The 26,633-nt window shown below is 39.0% G+C and overlaps 1 protein-coding gene across 5 annotated transcripts in view; it reads right to left on the reverse strand.

The window, feature by feature from the left end:
• Positions 1–26,633, reverse strand: part of COL14A1 (collagen type XIV alpha 1 chain) — a 137,712-nt gene that overhangs the window by 76,265 nt on the left and 34,814 nt on the right. For all 5 annotated transcript variants that reach the window (XM_067290214.1, XM_067290210.1, XM_067290208.1 and 2 more), the window contains exons 6-14: positions 15,471–15,626; positions 14,619–14,738; positions 13,080–13,244; positions 12,520–12,681; positions 10,939–11,090; positions 9,966–10,095; positions 6,691–6,836; positions 5,353–5,482; positions 76–215 (exon numbers count right to left, since the gene is read on the reverse strand). In XM_067290214.1, the coding sequence (XP_067146315.1) occupies positions 76–215; positions 5,353–5,482; positions 6,691–6,836; positions 9,966–10,095; positions 10,939–11,090; positions 12,520–12,681; positions 13,080–13,244; positions 14,619–14,738; positions 15,471–15,626 (1,301 nt within the window). The remainder of the gene's footprint in view (positions 1–75; positions 216–5,352; positions 5,483–6,690; positions 6,837–9,965; positions 10,096–10,938; positions 11,091–12,519; positions 12,682–13,079; positions 13,245–14,618; positions 14,739–15,470; positions 15,627–26,633) is intronic.

The raw sequence follows: 26,633 nt of genomic DNA on the forward strand, positions 1-26,633 counted from the left end.
AAGGTTACCCTTAGTAATTAAAGAAGTTTGGGGAGGTCTGAGACAGATAAGAGAAGGGAAGAGCTAATAATTTACCTCATTGGTTTCTGTTCCATCTGTTTTAACGTACATGATGCGATAGCCTTTTACATTTTTGGAAGCAGGATCCCATGTTAGCTTAGCACTACTGTGTCCAACATCAGAAAATTTCAAGTTTGTTGGTGGACTTAGAGGCACTTGAAAAGGAGAAAGATAAAAACATGAAAATGAGTCCAAGTTTTATCTGCAAAACATGTCATGCCTTGTAAACAAACAGCACATTTTCCATTACAAAATTCATACCACTAGGTAATAAGGCTAATAATTGTATGCCTATAAACTCTTTTAATTCAGGTTTGCATCAGGCAAAGCACTGACATGAATCCTTGTATTAAAAAAAACCTACACAATCTCTACTTCAATGGGACTACTTAAGTAATTAAAGGCAGGTAATGTGGTTTTAGTTCTTTGCTAAAACAGAACCTACAGTCCTGGTAAGTGTGTTTCAGTTAATACCAAAACAGAAAGAAATTAGGTTCCTGCTCATTGTGGATGTCATGGCTGGATTTACCCTGCACAATACTTTCCATAAATATGTGTTTGTATTTGTAAATTAATTTAATTAAACTAGATTTGTACCCCATGTGTGTTTGTTTTCCATAAGTCTTCAAGCAAAAATATTTGCTGGCAGGAAAATTTTGGCAAAACACTTTTTGAATCCTAGAAGTCCCTGACAGAAGGGTAAGTTTGTCCAAAACCATAACTAGTTTAGAAGATCTCCAAAGCTGCTCATTTTTTTTACCTCTACTTAACCTTTCCTCTTTTATTACATACAGGAGTCCTTCTCTGTATAGAGGACTGCATTTGGTTGAAGCTGTTTCTGAACAGCAACCCCAGCTAAAGCCATATTTATACAGGCATACCTCGGAGATATTGTGGGCTCGGTTCCAGACCACCGCAATAAAGCAAATATCACAATAAAGCGAGTCACACAAAATTTTTGGTTTCCCAGTGCATACAGAAGTTATGTTTACACTATACTGTAGTCTATTAAGTGTACAATAGCATTATGTCTAAAAAAACAATGTACATACCTTAATTAAAAAATACTTTATTGCTAAAAAATGCTAACCATCATCTGAGCCTTCAGCGAGTCGTAATCTTTTTGCTGATGGAGGGTCTTGCCTCGATGTTGATGGCTGCTGACTGATCAGGGTGGTGGTTGCTGAAGGTTGGGGTGGCTGTGGCAATTTCTTAAAATAAGACAGCAATGAAGTTTGCCACATCCATTGACTCTTCCTTTCACGAAGGATTTCTCTGTAGCATGCAATGCTGTTTGATAGCATTTTACCCACAACAGAACTTCTTTCCAAACTGGAGTCAATCCTCTCAAACCCTGCCACTGCTTTATCAACGAAGTTTATGTAATATTCTAAATCCTTGGTTGTCATTTCAACAATGTTCAGAGCATCTTCACCAGGAGCAGATTCCATCTGAAGAAACCACTTTCTTTGCTCATCCATAAGAAGCAACTCCTCATCCATTAAAGTTTGATCATGAGATTGCAGCAATTCAGTCACATTTTCAGGTTCCATTTCTAATTCTAGTTCTCTTGCTGTCAGCCTGTCCTTTGAAGCTTTGAAGTCAGGCATTGACTTCTCTCTAGCTATGAAAGTCCTAGACAGCATCCTCCTCCAGTATAAGGCCGTTTCGTTTGCATTGAAAATCTGTTGTTTAGTGTAGCCACCTTCAACAATTCTCTTAGCCAGATCTTCTGAATAACTTGCTGCAGCTTCTACATCAGCACTTGCTGCTTCACCTTGCACTTTTATGTTATGGAGACAACTTCTTTCCTTAAACCTCATGAACCAACCTCTGCTAGCTTCAAACTTTTCTTCTGCAGCTTCCTCACCTTTCTCAGCCTTCATAGAACTGAAGAGAGTTAGGGCCTTGCTCTGGATTAGGCTTTGGCTTAAGGGAATGTTGTGGCTGGTTTGATCTTCTACCCAGACCACTGAAACTTTCTCCATATCCTGTTTCACTTTCTTATCATTCGTGTGTTCACTGGAGTAGCACTTTGAATTTCCTTCAAGACCTTTTCCTTTGCATTCACAGCTTGGCTCACTGTTTGGCGCAAGGGGCCCAGCTTTCGGCCTATCTTGGCTTCGACATGCCTTCCTCACTAAGCTTCATCATTTCTAGCTTTTGATTTAAAGTGAGAGACGTGTGACTCTCCCTTTCCCTTGAACACTTAGAGGCCATTGTAGGGTTACGAATTGCCCTAATTTCAGTCTTGTTGTGTCTCAGGGAACAGGGAGGCCCGAGAAGAGGGAGAGAGACGGGGGAACGGCCAGTCAGTGGAGCAGTCAGAACACACACAACGTTTATTGATTAAGTTCACCATCTTGTATGGGCACGGTTCATGGTGCCCCGAAACAATTACAATAGTAACATCAAAGATCTCTGATCACAGATCACCATAACAGATATAATAATAATAAAAAAGTTTCAAATATTGCAAGAATTACCAAAATGTGACACAGAGACACGAAGTGAGCATATGCTGTTGGAAAAATGGCACTGACAGACTTGCTCAATGCAGGATTGCCACAAACCTTCAATTTGTAAAACACACAATATCTGCGAAGCGCAATAAAGGAAGTGCAATAAAATGAGGTATGCCTGTAGACTATATACTCTTTGACCGGGATGAACTGGAGGAAAAAGGGGCCATGCAGGACAGTCTCAGACTGCTTCCAGTTTTCTCTCACACCAGAGGAAAATAATTTGTGCTCTCTCTGCTGCTCTCAGTAGCAGGTTCTGTATTAGCCCAACATCTGGCAATTTTCTTTGAATTTTGAAATGTATCTCTATCCATTCCTGCATTCACACGCACACACTCCTCACCAATCTATGTGGATAAACAAGCTGCAGCACTTCAAATCAGTTTCCCCCACACAAGAGCAAAAGGGAAAAAAATAAAAGAAAAAACACGTAATATATGGGATCTTTAACCAGGCCATATATGTTGACCCTGAATCTGCAAGCAGACATGTAACCAGCTTAGGAACAGGCAAGTCAACTTGGCTATGAGGAAAAAGAACACAGGAACAGATCGGAATTATATTAGATGAGTTTGCCACACATTCTGGCATTCAGTGTATGCCTCTGAGTCAAGTGAAAGGAGTATCACGTGCTGGCTTTCCTTTCTACTTTCCATCAGTTGTGGAACGCACCTCATTTCACCAACCAGGCCGTACCACAAAATACTACAGTCTCGGTTCTTTCTTTTTGGAACCCATCCCCCTGCCAACAGTGTACTCATGACCAGACAGACAGTCCTGCTGCCAGAATTACGTGATATTTACGGTGAGTCTTGGATAAATCCTGCTCCCCCTTGCCCCCCCTCCCCTCCCACCCAAATACCCATCCCAGAATAAACTTGTTGATCATGACTTGGTTTGGCATAGAGAGAGGTTTTGCTACAGTGACAGGGATGATAAAGTGCAGAATAATACTTTTCCCTAAATACAGACTATCTGATACATGTAACGGTATTGCAAATTAGGCAGATCACTCTCCAGGTAGATGTACAGTCCAGGAAGAAAATACTAGGTAGCCTATTCTTTAGTTGGAAGCCAGAAATAATCACACTGAAAGAAAATAAATAAATAAATAAATAAGCTTAAATCTAGATCCAGACAGGGAAGAAAATACCAGTGAACACCATGTGTGACATGATGTGCTCACCGAGAGCTTTCTTTCCTCCCAGACTGACCCACTGCCTGATGAAGCAAAGCCTGTTAGAAGAGGGGTTACTTGAATAGCTACATAGAGAAGGTTCATAGAGAAGCATCCATCTTCTTTCCTATTACAGTGCTAAAGAGCAGACAGAGTTGGCTGCATTGAGTCACCCTAAAAATAACTGAAGGTTGCAGGGTGGTTAGTTTTGTTTTTATTCTGGTCTGGTACAGTAATGATGATGGGGCTGACTAGCATATGTTACTAGCTTCTGTGATCAAACACTGCCGTCATGGATCCTCGGCTGGTGCCAATGTATCTGGAATTTGCATGTGATCTTCCATCCAATGTGCTAGCCAGGTTTAGAGCTGTGCAGCCTCCAAGATCATATGACATGAAGTGAATTCAGGCTGGCATAGCTATAAACTACATAAACTAGTGTTCAGGACAAATAAGACAGAAATTGGGCAGATATTGCCTAAAAGGAAAAAAAAAAGAAGGAATGAGAGATGAAAAGAGGGAAAAAGAGAGACAGGGACAGAGGGAGAAAAGACAGACTTGGTTCTCACTGTTATGAATCTCCTATACTCATTTCAAGTCCACAGATATGCCCAGGTTGCATTAGTTCAGGATTAGTACTCGTCTCTCTTCAACCGTTCTCTGAGAGATGACCCAGTTCAAACAGCATTTCTACAGCTTCTTCCACCATTACTGATTTCACAGGCAATTGCTCTGGTGCTTCTTTTTCTTAGTACTTGCATGCCTGAACTTGCACCCATTAAATGTAAGTCACTTGCGCACTGACCTACTCATGTCAGGAGCACAAAACAAGAGGAAGTAACCGCTCAACCCCTGGGAGCAGTGGAGATGTCACTGAATGCAGTCCCAGAAATATCCCAGCAGCACAATTGCCTATTTTCAATTCCTTTGTCTTCCAAATGCTAAGGCTATTTAGAGAGCTGACATACAATTCTGTCCTCTGCTAACCGTACACAGCATTTAGCTGGCCAAACTCTTGCTGCTTATTAAAAACACACCATTTATCATGAGTGCACAGGCACTTTCCAACCCTTCATTTACCAGATGTTCAGCAGTGGGGGTTGGAGAGAAGTCTTCTCTTTGCTTTTTTCCCCTCTGTAATGACTACTGCAGAGCCAGAGGAATAAATTTCGCCATCTGAGCAGACTCTCCCACACAGCTGGTTCTCCAACTACATGAGTCTAAACAGGGCAGTCCCAATTTAGCTATACGTTATAACAACTCATGACATTCATTTATCTTCAGCAAGCTCAAAAGACTCTGTCATTAGTTCCACTGAAACCAACAGGGATATCAGTAGAACCACTACCAGTAAGAGAAAAGAGTTCAGAATCTTGTTCGAAAAAACTGTTTTGTGGAAACTAATATCCTCAGCCTGTATAAATTAAGTATTAGCAGTGAGAAACTACTTAGTCATCCCAACTAAGGTACAGTTAAGACCTCCTCCTATGGACTATTCAAATCAGATTTTAAAATCAGATGTCTGTTCTAATATGTACAGGCTCTTCTGAAGTTTTATTAACACTTAAGTGAATATAGATATGTACTACCCACATGTAGTTTCTTGTCCGGTAAGGGGATCACTAGCTTCTTCTCCAAACATGGCGTAAACTGTGACTGTATATTCTGTATTTGGCAATAGTCCATCCAGTTCAAGATATGTTGAGGCTTCTCCGATTTTTATCTAAAAACAACACAAATAAAAAAGACACATAATTTCTGAATTAGCTCATGATAGAGAAAAATGCTATTTATACACTTAAATTGGGCACGTGATCAAATGCTTTGCTGAGCCAAGGCTTTGTCTGATACCGTGCCTGCAGCACTTAGCCGAAGATTTTAGGACTCTGCGCAACAACCAAAACATCAAAATTGCCAAAAAGCCAAAAGCCAGCATGCAGGTAAGAGGAATTTAAAAGCAACCAGTCACATTAGCAATGACACGATAGTCCTCCTCTGCAGAACCTGCAGCTACTAAGCCCTTTTCATTCACAGCTACACCTTGTTCCATCTTTAGTCTGTTACAGGAGAAATTGTTTTCCACCCAGAGCAAGACTCAGATTTGCTCTTTGCTCCTTAAGCTGTGTATTCTTTTCCTCCTCCACGTCTTTACTGAATGCCACATTAAGGGCAAGTGATTTATTTAATGTGGAAAAAAAAATCTTTTTTCAGGGTGAGGCTCAGTCTTCCTGATTCAGTTAGTTTTCAGGGAGGCCCCATTTTTAACAGCTACGTGCTCATAGCCACTCATTTAGCAGAGAACACAAGTCTATGTGAGATCTTGGTAGCTTCCTACCCCATTTCCACAAGTTTACATGCCCTTGCATGCTTTTTAGTGTTCTTGCCTGGACAAAGACTTTAAACTTAATTTTATGTATAGAAATTGGAACAAAACAACATTTCAAATCCTGGTCCGAAGGTTCCATTGGAACTATGTTAGCTACTTAGCTAAGTTGGACAGAATAAGATAAGACATTTATTGGTTTTCTTCTTATAATTTAATTCACTTTCAAAGGTCCTGATGAGAACAAAGGCTAAACTTCATATTCTTCTAACAGCACATGCAGAAAATAGTTTTATTTCATTTTTTTTCTTTCTTTGGGCGTTTGCTTTACATGATGATACAATATCACCTCATGTATCACGTCAAAAGACTCACTTTAATTCAGCTGAAATGGTGGCATTTTTGTATGACAATGAGATAAAACAGTAATCAGCTGGAACTTGCCCTTTGTTTAGCAAGTCTGTAATAAATACATTACTTAAAAGGGTCATTGAAAAAAACCTAAGTATTTGCTGATAAAGTCTGAGGTTAAAGGCCATGTACTATTTTATTCTTTAAAAGATTTTTTGTCAAATAATTATTAATCAAATAAAAGCTAAATACATCACCTCCTTTTCATCTGCTGCCAATCCCTCTGTCAGGGGAGCGTACAGGATCATGTAACCTGTGGCACCCGCTACTCCAGTCCACTTAGCTCTCATGCTGCTCTGTGACACATCATACAACTGCAGGTCCGATGCCATTGGCAAGGCAACTACAGCGGAGAGGGAGACAGACAGTTCAGTTGTCTCATTTGAACAACCAGCCATTTTTCACATAGCTCATTTTGCCCCAGGAAACACAAAGGAATATGGCTATCTTCAGGCTTGGAAGTGCTGTCTGTGTGTCACAACCTTGAAGAGCTGATTAGTACATAAAAGCCTGCAGAATTCTACTGCCAGGGCAAATTTACTTGTTACAAAGCATTTCAGCTCTTTGTCCTACCTGGCTTTGAACATTTTCATTTCTCTGATTGTTCTCATTTTTTTCCCTCTAAAAGAGAAATGCCCCAAGGCCTTTCCACTGCCGTTACACCAGTGATGGATTCCACCAAAGCATCCAGTCACTGGAGAGATGCAAGGGAATTTTGGCTGCTCCTCTGGAACTTCTACACTGAGATTGTCCCTAAAAATGAATCAAAAGGTCTAAAAGGACAGGGCAGTTGGTATTTGATATTAATCTTCTCCTATTAGGAAGACCGAGAGATTGGAAGAAGCTGGATGTTAAGATTCTACAAGGCTCTGCTTTGCGTGTTTCTAAATAATCTCACCCACAAACACAAATTCAGCTACCAATTCTAATTACAATGCTGATAATTCACAGATCTTCTCTAATCTCCTTGTCCAGACAAAAATAGCAGCCTGTCTAGCTGACATCTCCACGGAGTTGTTCATCTATTAATTATGTACGTTCAACAAGCTTTAACAGAGCTCTCAATTCCCCATATACAAATCATGCCAGCCTCGTTCTTTCTTGTTCGGTGAATCTGTTTACTTAGTCTCTTGTTCAGGCCTGTAAACCTGGGTAAAATTTCAGCACAGGCCTCTCTTCAGGTTTCCACTTCCAGGTTATCCATGCATCTTAAAAATTCTTGCTGCAGAACACCTCTTGTATATTATCTTCTATATTCATCTGGCACAATTAAAATGAAGTGCAAAGCCTTCATCACATCAGGTCCTTTTCCTTGACCTTGGCAAACTTTATCACGTCTTGTTCAGAATGCTGCTGTGTGTTCTCAGCCCATTGATTTGACTAACTCCTCGTTTTTAATCTTTCCATCACCTCTGGTTCCCTATTGCAAGGGAAGCTGCTTATCTTCACTTTCAAACCTTTCACAGACTGCTTCCCTTCTATTTAAATCCCTGCTGATGTGTTGACTTCTACTCCCATGAAGCCTACCTCCATCACACACACACACACAAAAATTGTAGACAAGCAGCTCCTGCTTTCTTGCACACTTCCCCTCACAGTAAGGAGACACTACCAAGAAACATTTTCAAATTTACTTCAGTCTTCTCCCTCAGAGATCTACTCAAACCTCCGATACCTACAGAAAGGAATTGATTATGTTGGAGGTATTCTGAGGACACTTTCTACCACATCATCTCATTCTTGCTCAAACTGCCCCACGATCACAGAAAGGGTATCTATCACCTGTTCTCTTCCTTATTTTGATTCTTAAAATCTCCAAGAAAAGCATCCTCTTTCTAACTCATGGTCTCAACAGGGACTCCTAGATACTGTGGCAATATAAATAACAATTAATGAAGAGGTGACTAGAAATTAAAGAAGTGGTGTCTTCTACTGGAGTTTTCAGCTAAAGAGCTGAGATTCTGAAATATAAATATCCATCAGAGAATGCTTATTTGCATTTTTGGCAGTTACCTGCATATCCTAATAAAGTCATAGGGATAAATTAAACTAGGAGTATACTGAAAAAGAACTGGAGTAAACTAATACTGAGAAAAAATATATTTGCAATAAATTAAAATGTGAAAGAATTTCATATTTATTTCAAGTTAGAAGTGACTACTAAATCAGAAACATTTCTAATTACTTGTACTTCATGCATATTGAGTATGTTTATCTAGATTTAAAATTCCTGTAAGCTATTTTCAGTGTTCTGTATAAGCAAATGTGCTAGTTTTCATATTTGTGGCTAATTTTTATCTGCCAGTGTCTCACAGGAAGGCAAGAGTGTAAACTACAGTTTTACATAGCTGTCCATTAGGAGAGGAGAAAATGCTTTCAATTTGTAGATATTTGATTAGGTGGAATGATTGACACTTGCACGTGTCAGACTATTACTTCTGACACACTATCAAAGATGTCTGTAGTGCCTGATGCCGCATGACCTTGGGGTGTGATCTGATCGGATCACAGAAAGTCAGCAGGGCTGGGCTCTGTCAGAACTTGAATAGGTGACTTCAAAGGAATTCCAGATGCAAGAGGAAATGATGCTGTTGGCTCAGTATGTGATTCCATTCTCTACAACTCAATAAATTAACCAGTTCCTAACACTGTGTAATGGGGTACAACAGCCATGGAGATGACATTTTGTGGGACAGAGTAAAAATTAATGGCTCAAACCTTTTTGCAAAAACTCATTTCATTTTCTTTTCAGATTGAGATTAGCATTGATTTCCTGGCTGAATCCCAAACTTAAAAACTGTTTTGTCTAACTTAATTCAATTTTCTAGTTTTAACTAAAAAAGTTACTCTTACCTTCCTTATGGCTATCATATTTATTAAAGAAAATAACTGTATTTTGTATGCAAATATATTAAATTCATTTAATCTATAATAGCACATTATGTCAGATACTAACACGGCTTCCATTGTAAAACCCCAAACTGTAAACATGTCCCTTCTAACAATATTCTGAGTCTTCATTTTATGGTAGAAAAATCAACTGAATCACTGAGAAAGAAACTTCTTGAAGTTACCTTGAAACCTTTGGCACAGGTGGGAATCACACGCAGGTATTTCTGTTCCCATCTAATCCTCCACGCATTAGATCATCTATAACCACAAGCCTTATTTATAAAGCTTGGCTCCAGAGCCAAAGTTTAGGAGTGCTCTAACTTAGGGTTCAGTACAACTGACTTCAGCATTGAGCCCAGAGATGAATAAAACCTTTCTCAGAGTTTAAAGGTCCCCAGAGCATTTGGACTTAGGAACTTAGCCCCGAATTATTTCAAGCAGAAATTAAAGACAAATGTATTAAAAGGATCTAAACAAAAGAGGATTCCCTTCTGTATCTCTTCCTCACAAAGACTATGCTTATACAGTGTGATTAAATGGAGAAAGTTAAATCCATTATGAACTTGATTAGGATACTTACGTGTAGTTTCAGTTCCACGGAGGCCCTCGCTGGCAGCATTTGAGTAGATGGCAAATACAGCTATCTGGTACTCAGTTAAAGACATTAGGTTTTTCAGAACTGCTGTTGATACGCTTCCATCTACCACAACCTGTTTAGAAGAAAATTCAACTAAATATGCATAAAGCAAACTAACCGTATTGCTATTTAATCAATTAATCTCAGTTTCAGGCAAATTTTAGACTGGCATCTAAGTATCAACCTACTAAAGTTTAATTCGTAAATCAAACTCACTTTTGCTGCCTTTGTGTACAATAAAGTGTCCCAGAAAAGAACAGCAAGTATATACCTAATTAAAGTACTCAGCTGACATGAAGTAGCCACTTAGAACAAAGGAATTGCTTAGAGAAATAAAATGCACGCAACACAATTTAAGAGTGTGAATTGGGCACTTTTGATATAACTACTGTATCTTCATAAATATTCCTGTAGTGTACTATATATGTACACACACAGTACTACATATGGATATGAATACATATGCATGCTAAACACAATGTTTCTGGTATAAAAATAAATCAAGCATGTCCTTAGTTAAATCCTTTTGCTCCTTTGTCTTTTCATCCATTTCTGTAAGTTGTCAGCTGAAGCCAAAAGCTTGTTCTACTGCATTCTTTTTGCTCCTGTCTCCAAAGCGCCTATAAATCCTATGCAAGTAAATATCCCTCTCTAAATTTTCAATGATCATTTGTAGCCATCCCAAATACATCAAATATATTTTTTCTTTTTATGAACTCTTTTGTGACAGAAAAAGCAGCCTGGCCATTGCTAACTTTGATCTCCATCCAATGTGACCATACTTCCTTCTTGTAGCAGGCTTCAGAGACAAATCTCAGGGAATTTCAGAGTTGATTTAAATAAGTCAGCATATTTGCTGTCTGGTTAGTCCTTGCTACCGTATTAAAAACTTCTGAGAAACTTTCCCTCTTATTACCTCTTCTGGCTGTCCTCCTCGAGAGGGATAGTACACAACTCTGTATTTTTCCACTCTGCCTGGTGCATGGGTCCAGCTAACCCGGAATCCTCTAGCTGTTACCTCAGATGTGACCAAATCTGTAGGAGCCCCAAGCGAAGCCTCAATTGTTCCTAGGTTAGAGACAACACAAGTATTTTATTCTCCTCTCCAAAATAAGTATTTGGCTTCTTGTAATTGCTGAAGTTCCGAAGATCTCTCCTCATTAGAAATTCAAATAATTGGCTACTGTACATTTATATAGGTAACTTTCAATGGAAACAAAGAACTAATGACAATGAATACTACAAGCTGAATTCTCATGGGGACGAAGCCTCCCTGGTCTGTGTAGAAACCTTTATACGAAGAAGATACAAAAATGCAAAACTAACCCTTCCTTTCCTTCCTCCCTTCACTCTTTCTTTTTTTCCCCTCAAGTTGCCTTTTTTCCAAACATGAAAAACATCTAAGAACATAAACAGTTGTGAGCCTATATCCTATGCTCCTTTAGAGGTCTGAAATTGATATGCTGCTTGTTAGCAAACTGAAGAGATACAGGGAACAGTCATCTTCTCTTGCAGTCATTCCTTTCCACAACGATGTTTCATCTCTTTATGGTTTTTCCATTCTCTCCCTCTCCCAGTTTACTGCTTCCTCCTCCCACAAGACACAGCTAATATTCTGTATTTCCTCCAGTTTCCAGGTGAATAAAAGAGGGAAAAAGAAGTGAAGCCTTACTAATACACGCTTTTTCGTTGCACATGTAGAATTACGCATGAAAGTCAAATTTCTTTTCTGATAGTTGTTACAAGCTTATGGAAAAAAATTACTTAGTATTTCTGTAATATATCAGAGTCACAAAACAAGCAATGTGAGCGAATTCCACTGGAGCCTTTCAGAAAGAATTTCCTTGAGTAGAACTGTTTCTCTGACTAATTACAATATTTTTTTCATCACTATTTCTTAGGTTCAGAAAAGCAAAAAATATTGTTGTCAGAGAAGATTCTTTCTATATAGCAACAATTTTCTCCATAACTACATCTTCTTATGCTCTGTAACACACAATTTTAAAGAAATATTAAATAAGAAAGAGAAAAAAATCCAACATCAGGAAGGCACAAAGCAATCTTAAAAGTTGAAAATTTTGAGAACTTATGAGACAAAAAAAATCAGCAAGTTGGGAAATGGCAAGCATAGCATAACTGTAAAAATTCCATATGCAGCTGCTAATGTAATTCATCCACAAATCTGGATATTAGAAATTGTTTTTTCTTTACCCACCACTTGAAAATAGATACAGTGGAATGAATGCATTTTTTTTTGTATTTTTTGTATTATCAAATACCATAGTATTTGAGACCAAGAGAGCAAAAGATCAAAGATAGCAAAGTAAAGATAAAACATACAGCAGGAAGGTAACTTCCCTGACAGTGTACTTTTCCTGACAGCAAAAGAAAATACAGAACGAATGAAGTGCCAGAAGCCAGCTTAGAACTGCAGGTATTCAAAATAAGATTTGTAGTTATAACATCATACTAAGTAAGATTAGATCTTTCTATTCACCTTTGATTTCCTTTTCCTGTTCCTCTACTCTTGAGCACACGGTTCTGGTAAGACCTTCGACAATGGTATGCATGAAGTTGAAGTCAGCAACATTGTAGACGTGTGTGCTGTCAGGTTCAGAAGCAATCTCTTTGAGTTCATTTATATCTGCATTCTTTACACCTTTAATTGGAAAGAAAAAGAAAGAAAATATCAGCCACAAAAAAACAAAAATTTATTTTGCTCACACAGGGACTCATTAAAATGACTAAAATCCAATTCTTTCTATTGATTTTAATGTGCTTCAGATAGCTCTGCAGTTAACATGTTACTTCATAATGTTAATTTACAATTTTACAAGCACAGCTGGCATTTTTTTCAGTTTTCTCCTGATACAAGTATATAACCTGCTAAATTCCAGTTAAAGTAATAATGAATCAAGGAACATTTTAAAGAAGATTTAAATTAATGACAATACTTATTGGATATACACATAACAGAATATTTAATATAGGAGGTAAAAAACATAAATACACTAGAGTGTAATAGGACACAATAGATGGATATAGCAGAATACACACCAATAGCAAACAGTTCAATGCCAGCATCCCGTAGGTTTTTAGCAGGAGGGATAACATCATCTTGGGATTTCCCATCAGTGATCAATATGCCAATTTTAGACACCCCAGGTCTTGCACCTGCTTCAGGCTTAAAGCTGTTTTCCAAAATGTAAGTTAAGGCAAGACCTAAGAAAAGAAATATTTTAAAAGGCTTTTAAAGGAAGAAGTGTTGGTTAATTTTGCTGATTTCATATCGTTTATCAAAATCCTGGGAAATCTCTTACTGAAGAACAAGTACAAAAGAAGAGTTTCTTTAATGAAAGATAAAATTCCAGCTAGCAACCTGAACTACAGAGAAGGTGATATTCATCTTTAGAAGCCTTTTGATCAAGCAGTATATTTTAAACTGGTAATAGAAACTTATTTAAACCTAAATTGGTCACTGATATTCCTATGAACTCATCTTCTTTTCTTTCTTACCCTACAAAGACAGTTAGAATAGGAAGTCTACTCTCCCTCTACACTGCTTATATGAAATGTGGTCTAGAGAACATAATAAATCCCCATACCACATACAGTCTTACTTTAAATGTTTCTTTGTTTGCTTGTTTTACCATTTTCAAGCTGAAGAAAAGCTTAAATTAAGCTTAGGGAGAATCTGATGTTAATAACTGATTGCTAATTATTGGAAGGGACAGAAGAGAAGAATGACTGCTCAGGGCTAACTTAGATATCACACTGAGATCCTATCTGAAAATTCTCCTAAGTCTCCTACAGCAAAGGTTCCTAACTCATTTTCTTCTAACATTCATATGAGATAATCATGATGATTTTCTACTTGCTACCTCAGATTTGTCTCATTCCTGGAATCATAATACAGTCTTTCTGTACTCTATCCTACCTTAGCCACCCCTTCCACAGAAATAAAATGTTAGAGAAAAAAAGGAGAATCTTTATGTTTCTTTCCTCCCCCTCAACTTCCCCCCTTTAAATTGGCAACAATTTACTTGAAGCCATGCCTGGGTCTTCAGGTCTATCATTCTCCTGGAAAGACAGCTAACACTGCTAACTGCGAAAACTCTGTTTTTCCACAATGATAAACAGTCCCCAATTACCTATCACTGAGTGCCATCTGGGGCTTCAATACTATAACTACCAAAAGGTCAACAGAAGTCTAAAGGCCTCAGATGATCATTTGAAAAGTTACCATTGCCAGTTGTCAAGTATTAAAATAGCATTTTTTTTCCTTCTCCAGAATAAAGCTTTGTGTAAGAACAGTATGAATTGATTTTGCATTCTCTTCCTAACAGGTAAAAGGTTTTACTTCAAGCACAGAAAGTTCATGTACATTTTGCTTTATGAGATCTCATCTTGGTTGGAAAGATTCCCAAGTGAAGCCAAAAGGACAACCACCTCAGAGAGACTTCAGAGACACTGCACAAATTGATTAGAAAGGTACAAAACTAAACATCATTTTTACCTTCCATAATAAGCACTTCTTAGTTTGTGCAGCAGGACATATTTTTCAATAAAAGGTTAAAGTTAAAACACACATTGTACCTGTTAACGTATTCCCTCCCTTATATGGTAGATTACGGACTGCATCCAAAACAGCATCTTTTGTGCCATAGGCATTCAAATGCCATTCAATTCGTGGATCACCACTGTACTGTGCAAGACCTAAAGAACCATAAATTAAGGTACTGCATTAGACAATAAACAATTTTTTTGGATATCTACACTTTATGTACTAGGTTACTAGAAGTGTGCTACCATAACCAGAAAACTGCATTAGTTGACTCCAAAAAACTATTATTATTTCCAAAGCCATTTGTTCATGGCACATCCTCAATTTATTTTCAAAGCCTTCCTTTCTTTAGCACAACAAGTACTAAAGAAAGTAAATGAGAAGGAGCACACCACATTTCAGACTTCAGTAAGACTCCAAGAAATCATTCTGTGAAAAAGAAAAATTTTATTTAATATGCTTTTGAACAGATTAAAATGTAAGTAGCAGAACAGAAATATAACATTTAAGCCTGTTTAAAGCATGAGAAAAGCCATCCATTGCCACTTTTTCCCCTTCAAAATTAAACTTTCAGGGTTTGATCTAATTTTGGTTGAAGTCAGTAAGAGTGTTTTCACTGTTTTCAGCTGCCATCGCATTAGAGTTTAATTAAACTGAATATTGCAATACACTGTGAGGAATATCTTCACTAATGCTACAAACATTCCAGCAGCGTTGCCCCCATCGATAGAAGCAGGAGTTGCAGGTGTACACCACATTTCTGATAGTGTGAAAAACAAGGATTAGTCTTGTACAGATAAGTATCATTAACTATCCTGAAAAATCATGACATTTTTACACTGCTACAGACCTGAAATATTAAGAAAAAACTTTTGATACCTTACCTACTCTTGTTTTCTCAGATCCCACATTGAAAGCAGAAACCAGATTTTCCAAGAACAGCCGAACAAGTCTGAAGTTAAATCTACCAATACTCCAAGAGCCATCTACCAGGATCACAATATCTGCGATAGCTGGAGTTTTACAGGTAAACAGACTTCCTGTAATTCATGAAAATGAAAAGAATTGATTCAACAATAAAATTATAACTAAATAAATTTATACCTTCCTTCCTCCACTAAGCTTAATGGTTAAAGCTTTTTTCCAGGTGCAAAGTGAGAATTAAGCAAAATCACTGAACACATTTGTCCTAAATACAATAATAAAATAATTTAGCCATTATTTACTTCAATTCTTTTATTAAACTGTTCAAACTTAATTTTGGGAGACCCGTGAGAAAAAAATGCTTCTTCTAAAAATATGGACTTTCAAAAATAAGAAGTTAACTGCAATATAATGCCACCAAACCAGCAGTTCTTTTTCATTCTCAGGAATATACAAGACATAGGATTCACGACACTTAGCTTTAGGCGTAGACAATGTAGATATACACATCTAAGAGAGCTATCTAGAATCCTTTTATAGTCAACAGAGAAAAACAGGTATTTCTGCAGGTTAGCTAGACTCCTTTTACAGTCATCTGAGAAAAAAACAGGTATTTCTGCAGTTCTTCTCAGCCTTAAAGCAAATGAGAGGAACAACTCTTTAGAAATACCTACTTAGCTGCCATTGTAGGTATCTAAAGAAGTATCTAGAAGTGAATCCCACTCTAGGAGTCTAGAGTAAAATAGAAGATCGACTGAATATGCTGTATTAAACCTAAGCAACATATACCCAATAAGGGTAAAATACAAAGACCTCAGAATTAGCATTCAGAATGTCTACGCTAACTAACACCAGATGATCATTCAGTTAAGTGCCTCTCCTACAGATGTTTACACAAAAATAAAAGAGCAACAGAAAACAGCTGATCAGAATCAGCAGAGACACACATTAATCATCTCTCAGGTTGAGTTAGCCAATGGGGAAATCGGAGAAAATGGGAGTAAGGTCTAGAGTCAAATTGTGAGGTAAGCCAATAGGAAGATTTTTAGGGAAACAGATTTTTAACAAATTGAGAAACACAAGCAAAAGTGCTACATTCAGTCAGGGGAAAAAGGGAGGGAAGTAAGAGAAAGGCATACCATGGAAGAGCAGAAAGACAGGTTCCTGTAACCTCTGACAGAACTGTCCCAACACTCAGAAATGGCTGCATGATGTTAAAGTACGGTTGCTGAAGTAGTGGATTCAGATTGTAGGGAGGGAAAACAAGGGAACAATGCCGTGCAGGTATAACTACACAAGCTTATGTTTGAGGTATAAATGCAGCAAACTCCCTGCAACGTTGATTACAGAATGAGGATGGAAGCGGAAAAGTCAGAGCAAAGCATGTCAGTAGAAAAGGTATCATGCATCAGAAACCATCGAGGGATGAAAAACATGTTACTGAACACAGAAAAAAAGGCAGAGTAGTAAAGCAAGCTGCAGACCAAGAAGCAGTAAACTTTTATCACTGGTTTCTTCAGGATCCACTAGACAAATTAGTTCATAGAGGCTACTCACACATAAGGTGGCACTAACAGGAATCAACACTGAGTACAGAAGTGTTAGATATAAACTGATCTTGAGCACAGCTGTTCAGCAAACAAGAAAGTAATTTAGTGAAAGAGCATCAAAAAGGTGCTAATATTTGCTCACAAGTACCTCTCCTATGTCAGAGAGGGAATAAACTACACAGTTAGCAACTTAAAACATTAATATCATATTATTAATGATAATTTTATCATTAAAGAAAAAATGACAATCTCACAGATAAAAACAATCTGATGTGCAGAAAGACTTTAAAAATTGTTAACAATTAAAAGTTAGATTGTTGTTGTAGTGTAAATCCACTGAACAGAAAACCCAATCCACAAAGTTACAGTTAATGTCTTAAACGTGCACGAAAAATGTCTTTAAAAGAGCAGGGAACATTTCCTACGTGCAGTTAGCAGTGTAGAGTAAGTTCTAAACACAAGACAAAAATTCCACTTACGAAGATGCCAAAACAAATATTTTATTTTAGATTTTACAGTACAAGACAAAGCTATTTGAATTGGCAACACATTTTAATGTATAAACACTGGGGAACATTTAGTAAGCATCAGAAAAATGATCATAAATTGGAAGATAAATCTAAAAGAAGTCCAAATTCTTCTATCACTGAAGTCAACAGGAAAACTTCCACTGATTTCAGTGGGACTGGGATCTGCTTTTCCGTCATTTAATGGGAACTTACTGGTCATGGCAAAATTTGCGCTTTAAATATATTTGCCAAATAACCTTCCTGTTAATTAGCCTGTATTATTTGCAGTATTTGTTCTCCATGAAGTTCAGTTATGCCATTCTTACACTGGCCATGATTAGATTCTTTAATTTCAGGAGAATTATTGGCAAAGTAAAATGCTACTCAACACCAGTAAGAATGATAGACCAGGCCCCCTGATTCACATCCAAGCAGCTGCACTGTAGCACAGATGTACCTTTTCAATATGATCTCAGCAGTATGATCATATAGCCCAAAGAGGATAACAGGATTTGTGGGGCTGAATTTCCCTTCACTGCTTCTAAAAACTTACGCTTACTATGAAACCCAGTTAGTACCTAAGTCTTACTCCTTTCATACCAACAAGTTTGGCCTGTAAGGCTTCTTTAAACCTGTGGTTATCACTTTGTGCAGAAATTCTTTTATTGGGTTAAGTAAATGCATTTAGCGCAGCAAAATCCGAAGAGCAAAGAAAACAATAACCGCATTCCTTTCAATATTTTATTTCCACATCATCAGATCAGTGCAAATAGTATCATGCAATTTTTTTGTTAAAATAGCATGTGTGATTTGATCCAAGACTGTACTGCAATGCCACAGAGTGTGAAAATATAATTCATTCTTCGTTGATAGGAGACACTTGTTGAATCTTTTCTGCATAAAACATTTAGGTTTTGTTACTTCTGCATACCCACTATTTGCTTATGCTTTCTCCTTGTTGTACTTAATAGAATTGTAGAAAGTTCCCTAAAACGGAATAAACAATAGTGAGATATTAAATAGAATACCATGCTGTATAGAAGATGTTAAAATCTGACAGGAATACAAACACCATATCATCCTAGTTTATAAAGATATTCTAGAAGACACAGTGTGTTGTAATTAATTTACTCACCCAATGAGATTAGCCAGTTTCCATTACCAGTTCTAGCAAATGGATTTTTCAATAATCTTTTCATACAATCTTTTCATACATGCTCATGGATTCCTATATTGTTTGGTGGTAATTCTGAACTTCTAAAATACCTAAACATAACTTTAAAATGCAATTTTCTCAAAAAAACATTTCTTAAAGCTAGGTGATAGCATATAATTCCATAAAAAAAGGCTTCCAAACTCAGTGTTTTAGCCCACTACAAGCACTGTAAACAGATTGTGCATATTTCCCTGTTACTCAATGACTAAATAGTAGGGAGAGAAAAGGTGCCACTTTCATCTGAAGTATACAACACTCACCAATTTCAACAGCAGGACAGTAGCACGGTGACCTGATGTCTAATTTTATATAACATTTCCTAATCTTACACAGATAGCATAATTCTACCTCTACTTCAGATGATGCATTTCACAGCAAACATTAACAAAGCCTGCGATTTCTGGAGATTAGAGAAAATGATAGAACTACAGACTAAAGTCAAAAGAAGAGCTTATATATTTTATACAAGCAACTATCTTCAGTGCATCAACCTACAATGGATGGAGGGTTTGATGGGGAGAAAAGAAGAAATTTGCAAACTTTCTACAACAAATTTACAATCTTTCTAAAGCTACTTGACAAAGGTAACCCTCACTCTGTCAGAACTAAGTAGGAAGGAGCTTGGTCTGCTCATTTCCCTCGTGTCACAAATGAGGAGAAGGGCTTTATTAGGCTCAGCATTTCACTTCCAGAGAGACACCAGAGTACAACTACAAGGCTACCGGCAATATATTAGGACAACGTATTTGCACAAAACCTGCTTCAGTATTGTCAACAACCATATCATCACCAGAAGACAAGAATTTCAAGTCCTTTGTTTTGGGAGAGTCTTTCAAAAACAAAAAAAGAAAAAATGGTATTGCAGGAATTTTACATCTATTAAATGAAGTTTCCTGCCTTTGATCCTTCAAGGCTCCAGATGTTACAAATGACCCATTTCCCTGCAATTCCAATGCACTAGTGCTATTGCACTATCAAGACCTATGTCAGACTTTGGCTGGAAGAGAAGCCAGTGATGGCAATGCTGAAAAAAAGGTCCAGCTAGAACTTCCTGGGACAGAAGGAGAATTACTGGAGCCTGCAAAACATAGCCCCTGAGACCTCCTGTCAAAGGAACTGCAGAAGTGCAGAGTTAGGATTGGGAGAAGTTGCAGTAGAGGCTCTGGCAGTAGTGGGAATGCACAGATGAAAGCAGGTTTGCAGGTTTCTGTAAACACTTATTACCTGTCTGAAGCTTGATGTTCAACCTGCTATTATTCCTTCTTTCTCATATGCATACAGTGAGCAATTAAGCGATGTTAAAAAACAGAATTTGGACAAAACCTACAAACATTACTTAGAGACAAATAGAAAAGCTATGATTTTTAGACTACAGTAGTGGCTCTTTGACTCTTGGAGTTAATATTATCGTTCTTTGAAGGTTCATTGAAAGGCAAAGGGAGAAGCAGCAAATACAGGCACTGCCACATGGGAGGACTCTGTGCCTTAGAAGGAACAGTCCAATTTGCATGCAGTTATGATACATTTTGCAGAAACACATTTGATATTTTACCTCCCTTTGGTTTGAAACTCTTTTCTCATTTTCAAGAGCCAAAACACACACTTCTGCTAGGAGAAGTTAAGACTATATTTCTTTCTGAGTCTGCAATATGTCATTTCCTTTCTTATTTGCTGTCACAGTGGAAAAGTCGAATAATATATGGGAAAGGAGAGGAAAAAAGTTCAAGTAGAGGTCTGCAATCATACAGTATGAATGGAAGACTCATCCATGGGGTAGCAAAGCACAAGAAGCTTGATGACAGAAGCAAGCAAAAAATACCTTGTGAATAAAGCATGAATTACAGAGAAGAGTCAGTCCCCCAGTGGTTGACAGCACTATGGCTGAGCAGAAGCCCCACTGATGACAAGGGCAATACAATTCTACATTAGCAAAATGGTATTTCTTTTTAAAAGAGGTTAACAAAATAGAGGGACGTGAGGCAGTGTTCAACTCCAAAATTCAGCAACTCACCAGTCTGCTCTTCTGACATTGATATTATTGCACTGTGCTGGTGATATCATCATTGCACTTAGACCTCAGTTTAACACATCCCATATGTCAGGCTATGGACCAGACAAATGCAAAGAACATAACTGTTTTTCTTTGAACTAGATCCAAGCATAGCCTGAATCTGAAGTACTCAAATGTTGGAACATTATTAGGTTGCAAAAGCAGCCCAATGAGGTTAGGAGCTCGTCCCTGCTCCACAGAAAAAATAAAATAAAATAAAGCAATGAGTCTTTTCCCATGTATCTTGTTCTGTTCCATAGAACTACCTTAGCCCAACTGGCAGGCACACAAATTTGTTATTTTGGAGAGTCTGAATATTAAGATTTACTGAATCTGTTGTGTCTAATCATGTTTGGAGGATTTCATTTTCATGTTAATGTTATTGCTGTAGTTCAATACTTGCTTAATAGTATTTTGCTCCTTTCAAAAAGTATGCAGACATAAATAAATGTTATTATTCAAAGAAGATCTGTTGCACTTAAGGTAAGAAAAGTAATTAAAGTAGTAGACAATAAAACGTTTTAATTGTCTATTTTTACTGATGATAGTTTTCAAGCGTGAAGAAGCAGGAAGCATACAGCTATTTTCTTCACACCTTTCCATACACACTGAATAGTAGTTGTACTTCTGCAGCTAGCAAGCCCTAGCTTACAGAAACATTTAGAAATTTCTTCTTGCATACTAACATTGTAATTTACTTGAGAGACAGAATAAATGTAAAGGTTAACTATGAAGCAAAGTACTGATACTTTCCAGCAGAACATTGCTGATTGATAGCACTGAGCTACTTGATGTCTACAGCAGCTTCCCAAAAAGCTAACCTCTCCTTTTTTTGCTATTTACCTAGATAAAAAAGTTAAAAAATCCCCCCCCCCCCGTATTTAAACTGAGCGTTCAAAACACTTATTTTAATTTGTCTTCCAACAGGCAGCATATCCATGCAGACCAAAGCACACTGTTGAACTCTTTCCTGAAACTGAAGTTCAACACAGCAAGATATTATGTGCATTTAGCCAGAATGATTTATGCTGAAGATGTTCCACAACCCTTCCATAAAGTACATGAAAACTAAGAAACTCTTCTGCAGATTACAGTAATAATTCTCTACTTCTCTTTGCTCTCAGGTCTGAATCTGAGTGCATTTATGTTTTAAATGAAACAGCTGTCTCAAAGTTTAAATGACTTTTCAAGGCAGAGAACTTTAAAGTTTATTAATATGGTCACATTTATTCACCATTTCTGTGAACCACATACTTGATGATTTAAGAGAGTTATCTTTTCCTTTGGCTTAGTGAAGTATGAAATCCTAGAGACCACTTTCTCTGGTTATCTAGGATGCAGTTAATGAGAGGTCTGTAGACAGAATCAGCACTCAGAAACCTTGAACAATGATTAAGTTGTATCTATAAATCCCTCCAAAGCATGATCTGGTTTTATGTGGCAATACATAAGGCATCTGCAGGTGAGCTTATAACTAAAATACAGCTTTAACACACCAGGTAAGGTAAAAGAAAAGAGACCAAGAGAACAAGCTGTGTATCTCTGAAGATCATTAATACAGAACTAACTAAAAACTAGTTGAAGCAAAATGCTACCACACTGTTACACTCCAGCCCAACTCTATAGATCCAAATGGGTATTGCTTTGCGGTCAGTTCTTCCAAAAAAAAAAGATGGTGCACTACAGTTACAGTGGAGAAGACTGTTTTAAATTCAAGTCTCTGTATTATCTTCAAGCATTTCTTGAAAAGATGCTTTCATAATTTAAACAGGGCATATGCATGTATAAAAATATAGAGTGATATTTAGAAGCAGCACTAATTTTGGATGCCATGACTTCTAATGCACCAATTTACAAAAGTCTGGGATGAAATTCTGGCTCACTTGAGAGTAACAATTCACCTTGTATCTAATAAGTCTGAGTGAACACTCTATTTTGAAAAATCACAGTCTCAAAGAATCACAGAATAGTTGAGGTTAGCAGGGACTTCTAGAGATCATCTAGCCCAAACTCTCTGCTTAAAGAACAGTGAGCAAGAGCAGGTTTTCGGGGCTAACTCCACTTGGGTTTGAGTGTCTCAAAGGATGAAGACTCCACAACATCTCCATGTAACCTGTTCCAGTGTTCAACCACCCTTTCAGTAAAACAGTTTTCTCTTAGATTTAAATGGAATTTCCTGTATTTCAGTCCGTGCCTCTAGTCCTGTCACGGGGCACCACTGAAAAGAGTCTGGCTGCATCTTCTTTACTCACCCCATCAGATATTTATACAAAATAAGATCTCCCTGAGCCTTCTCTTCTCCAGGCTGAGCAGTCCCAGCTTTTTCAGCCTCTCCTAATAAGAAAGATGCTCCAGTCCTTAAATCATCTTCATGGCCCTTTGCTGGACTCGCTCCAGTAGATCCATGTCTCTCTTGTATGGGGAGCCAAGTACTGGACTCAGCACTCCAGATGTGTCTCACCAGTGCCAAGTAGAGGGGAAGGATCACCTCCCTCAACCTGCTGGCAACACTCTGCCTAATGCAGCCCAGGATGCCATTGGCCTTCAATGCTGCAAGGGCACATTGCTGGCTCATGGTCAACTTGTTGTCCACCAGGACTCCTCAGGGACATTTCTGCGAAGCTGCCTGCCAGAGAGTCAATCCCCAGGCTGTATTGGTGCATGGGGTTATTCCTTCCCAGATGCAGGACTTTGCATTTCCCTTTCTTGAACTTCATGAGCTTCCCCTCTGACCATTTCTCCAGCCTGTCAAGGTCCCCCTGAAAGACAGCACAACCACCAGGTTTATCAATCACTTCTCCAGGTTTTGTATTGTCCACAGACTTACTCATTCCCATCATCCAGGTCATTAATGAAGACGTTAAACAGTCTTAAACCCAGTATCCATCTCTGTGGTACACCAAGTAGTGACTGGCCTCCAGGTAGACTTTGTGTGGCTGATCACAACCCTCTGAGTCTGGCAGTTCAGCCAGTTTTGAATCCACCTCACTGCTCACTCTCCAGTTTGTCTATGAGGATCTAATGTGAGACAATGTCAAAAGTCTTGCTAAAGTCAAGATAAACAATATCCACTGCTCTCCCTTTTTTCACCAAGCCAGCCATCTCATCACAGATGGCTCTCAGGTTGGTTGGGTTTGATTTCCCTTCATAAATCCACACTGACTACTCCCAATCACCTTCTTGTCCTTCATATGTTTGGAAATGTCTTCCAAGATTATTTGCTCCATCACATTCCAGGGATTGAGGTAAGGCTTTCCCAGATTCTCCTCCTTGCCCTTCTTGAAGACAGGAGTGACATTTGCTTTCTTCCATTCCTTTAGGAACCTCTCCTGACCGCAATGACCTTTCAGAGATAATTAAGAGCGGCCTTGCAATGACATCAGCCAGCTCCCTCAGCACTTGTGTGCATCCCACCAGGTCCCATGAACTTTTGTCTGTCAAAGTTGTTTAAATGTTACCTAAGTTGATCCTCCTCCACTGAGGGTTAAGTCCTCCTTGCTCTAAGCTTTCCCACTGGGATTCCTGACAGCCAGTTTTACCAGCAGAGTAATCTCACCAGATTCAACTCTATGTGGGCTTTGGCTTGGGATGCAGTAGTCCTGTTCACAGAATCACAGAATCACAGAATGGCTGAGGTTGGAAGGGACCTCTGGAGATCATCTAGTCCAACCCCTCTGCTCAAGCAGGGTCACCTAGAGCTTTCCTAACTCCATTCCTGCATTCACAGACAGGGTCTCTATATTCCTCCTGAGTGACCTGAGCCTGTTTCCACCTTTTGCATGCTTCCTTTCTATGCTTAAGTTTTGTCAGGAGCTCCTTGTTTATCCTTGCAGGCCTCCTGTCACTTTTGTTTGACTTCTTGAACAACAGGATGGAGCATTCTTAAGACTGGAAGAAGTGATCCTTGAAAATCAGCCAGCTCTTCTGGACTCCTCTTCTCTCCAGGACTGTATCCCAATGGAATCTTCCAGTCAGATCCCTGAAGAAGCCAAAGCCTGTTCTCCTGAAGTCCAGGGTTGTGACCCTGCTACTCGCTTGCTCCATCCTCTTGGGATCCCATGGTCACTGCAGCTAAGGTTGCCCCCAGCCTTCACATTCTCAAACACTTCATACTTGTTTGTAAGTGTCAGGTTCAGCAGAGTGCCTCCCCTTCTTGGCTCTGTATCATCAACTGTGTTAGGAAGTTAGCCTCAACACACTCCAGAAACCTGCATTACTTGTGCCCTGCTTTGCTGCTCTTCTAGCAGACATGGGATGGTTCAAGTCACCCATGAAGACCAGGACTTGTGAGCGTGAGGCTTCTAATTGTGTGAAGAAGGCCTCATCTATTTTTTCCCAATCAAGCGGTCTGTAGCAGACACCCACCACAATGTCACTCACTTTGGTCTGCTTGCTAATCCTGACCCATAAGCTCTCAACTGGCTCATCATCCATTTCAAGACAGAGGTCTATGCATTTTTGTTGCTTCCTCACATTAAGGGCAACTTCCCCTCCTCGCCTTCCCAACATGTCTTTCCTGAAAAGCCTGTATCCAGCCATTGCAGCCTTCCAGTCATGTGAGCTATCCCACCACATCTCCGTGATCCCAATGAGATTGGGACTGCACCCAGACTTCTAATTTCTCCTCTTTGTTTACCCATGCTGCATGTATTAGTACACAGGCATTTCAGAGAGGCATCCAATCATGCTGACTTCACAAAAAAAGTATGAGAGCTTCCCCCATAACGTTGGTCTCTTGGCACTTTCTTATTTGTGTGCATGCACTTGGGGTAGGCCCCCTTCAGCCCTGTTTTGATGATTATAAGGTCTCTCTTGTCCACATCACCCTGCACCCTTTGCTTGTCAACCCAGTCCACCTCTTCCTCACTTGATTGTCTATTGTCATCTCCCTCTCATGTCATTCAAGTTCTCCTTACCAGGTTTGCCAGGCTGTTGGCAGAGATACTTTTGCTCTGCTTGGTCAGGTGAATCCTCTCGCTCCCTATCAGTCCTCAGTCCTCAAAGAGGGTCCCATGGTCACAAAAATCAAATCCCTGTTGTTGACACCAGCTGTACAACCAGTTGTTAACCCACAGGATCCATTCACTCCTTCTCAAGCCCTTTCCTCTCACTGGCAGGATTAAGGAGAAAAACACCTGGGCCCCCATGCCCTTGATCCTCACCTTTAGACCCATGCAGTCATTCTTGATATGTTCCAGGTCTCCCCAGTTGCATCATATAGAAAAGCAGCAGCTGGCAATAGTTCGAGGGCTGGACAAGCCTCAGCAGTCTCTACACAACACCCCTGATCTGAGCCGCTGGCAAGCAGCAAACTTCCCTAGACAGCAGGTCAGGCTGACAGGTGGGGACCTCTGTCCCCCGCAGGAAGGAATCTCCCACTACTACAACTCACGGCTTCTTCCTGGTGCTGTTGCATGGCTTGGGCTCAGCCAGCTCAATGCTTTGTTGAACAGACCTCCCAGCCCCACATCTGTCACCAGGACACTGACCTAGTCTGTAGTTGTAGATCTGCAGGGGGAGCAGGAGCCACCTTCCTGGTGCCAGAAGTCACCAGCCTCCAGCCTTCACCATCATGGGAGTCTCCATTTCCCAAACTGACAAGTGCAGATTCTGCCTGTCCCTCCTTTGGCACAGTTGGGAATTCAGGCTCTTGTATTTGCAGGGTCTTAGAGATCTGGTCAATACCCATTTTGTCATCTCTGATGCTGCACAGTCTACTGACCTCCTCCTGGCAGCTTCTTTACTTGTTAACACAGACAAAGTACACACCTCCTGTAGACAAGGACACCATCTTCAGC

Source organism: Apteryx mantelli, chromosome 2 (genome assembly GCF_036417845.1).
Source record: "Apteryx mantelli isolate bAptMan1 chromosome 2, bAptMan1.hap1, whole genome shotgun sequence".
In the NCBI taxonomy this organism is placed as follows: domain Eukaryota; kingdom Metazoa; phylum Chordata; class Aves; order Apterygiformes; family Apterygidae; genus Apteryx; species Apteryx mantelli.